The sequence below is a fragment of the Propithecus coquereli genome, unplaced genomic scaffold (assembly GCF_000956105.1).
Source record: "Propithecus coquereli isolate 6110/MARCELLA unplaced genomic scaffold, Pcoq_1.0 Scaffold610, whole genome shotgun sequence".
Taxonomy (NCBI): Eukaryota; Metazoa; Chordata; class Mammalia; order Primates; family Indriidae; genus Propithecus; species Propithecus coquereli.
The window spans coordinates 259,950-261,535 of record NW_012152064.1 but is presented as its reverse complement, the minus strand read 5'-3'; the positions used below and the strand labels follow the sequence as shown (position 1 = coordinate 261,535).

At 43.7% G+C, this 1,586-nt stretch overlaps 1 protein-coding gene across 1 annotated transcript; it reads right to left on the bottom strand.

The window, feature by feature from the left end:
* Positions 1–29: 29 nt before the first annotated feature.
* Positions 30–977, bottom strand: LOC105822477 (olfactory receptor 6K2). Its single transcript, XM_012659461.1, has one exon. It carries the CDS (start codon positions 975–977, stop codon positions 30–32), a length of 948 nt encoding a protein of 315 aa, XP_012514915.1.
* Positions 978–1,586: the final 609 nt, after the last annotated feature.

The following is a 1,586-nucleotide window of genomic DNA, read 5'->3' as shown; positions in this document are numbered from 1 at the left end:
AACTAAGAACTCTTAATTTAGGTCCTGGTCTAATGAAAAAAGATCTTAGCTTGACCCACATGCTTTTTTATAGCTTCTTTTATCTCTTTATTCCTCAGGCTATAGATAATGGGGTTGAAGAAAGGGGACAAAACTGCAAAGCCCAGAGCAATGGCTGTGTCCCAGAACAAGGAGTAGGTGGCAGAGAAGCGTAGGTACATGAGAGCCACGTTACCAAAGAAGAGCAAAAACACAGTGAGGTGGGAGACGCATGTGGAAAATGCTTTACGGCGGCCTTCAGCTGAACGAATATGTAGAATCACAGCCACGATACCAACGTAGGACATGACAATGAGCATCACAGCTGTGACAATCTCCACTGCATGCACAATATCAACTATCTGAATCATGACGATGGCTTGTGTGTCTATGCAGGCCAGGCGCAGCACTGGGAGGAAGTCACAGAAGATGTGTTCAAGGTGGTTTGAGCCACAAAATGGCAATGTGGAGATCCAGGCAATCTCAGGGAGGGGTGTGATAAAGCCACAAACACAGCAACTTAAAGTCAGTTGGGCACATAGCTTGGGACTCATGATAGTTGGATAATGAAGAGGGCTGCAGATGGCCAGGTAGCGATCAAAGGCCATAGCTGTCAATAGACATACTTCACTGATGCCTGTGGAATGGAAGAAATACATCTGCAGGAGGCAACCATTTAAGGAAATGCTCCTCCTTTCACTAAGCAGGGTCGAGAGCATCGTTGGGATGGTGGCTGTAGTATACCACATCTCCAGAAAAGAAAGCACACTAATGAAGAAGTACATAGGAGTGTGGAGGTGAGTATTCAGCTGGACCACTGTGATGATGACCAGGTTTCCAACAACGATGAAAACATAGATGAAGAGCAGTGGAACAAAGCAGATGACAGACTCTCCCCAGGAAGAAGGGAAAGCAGAGAAGATAAACTCCTGTGACGAGGTCCAATTGGGGGCCTCCATCTCCAAGGTGGAAGTGAGAGTTTCAACTCCCAATGCACTCAAAGCCTCTCTGAGGTTCTGCTATTGATCAGAGAAATACATTTGCCAGAAGTCAGCCTCTGGATAGATCCCTGTATTGTGTACAGAGGAAGACAAAGGAAGAAGGAACTGGTCCGTATCCCATAGTTGCTTACAAATAAAGTTGTAGCATGGAAAAAGTCCAGTCCAAAAGCACAGCCAGTATTCTAGACCAGTGATTCTCAAATTTTAGTATGAGTCAGGACCACTCGTTGTTAAAACGCTGAGTGCTGGTCCCCACACTGATAGTTTCTAATTCAGCAGGTCCTAGTTAGGGCTCCAGAATTTGCATTTCTAACAAACTTCCAAGCAGTGTTGCTTCTGCTGGTAAAGGGACTATAATTTGAAACCATTTTGTTCAGATAAACAGAATTAGACAAGGCATTGAAGAAATACAAACATTTAAGGTAATTTTCTTTCCTGTATTCAAATCTTATTGATTCCCTAACAATCTCCCCTTATCTGTTCCAAAATTCTTTCCTCAAGCTCCCAGTTCATGTGATTCTTGGCATATGATTTAACTGGATATTTTTAATGATAAAGGCGAAGCCA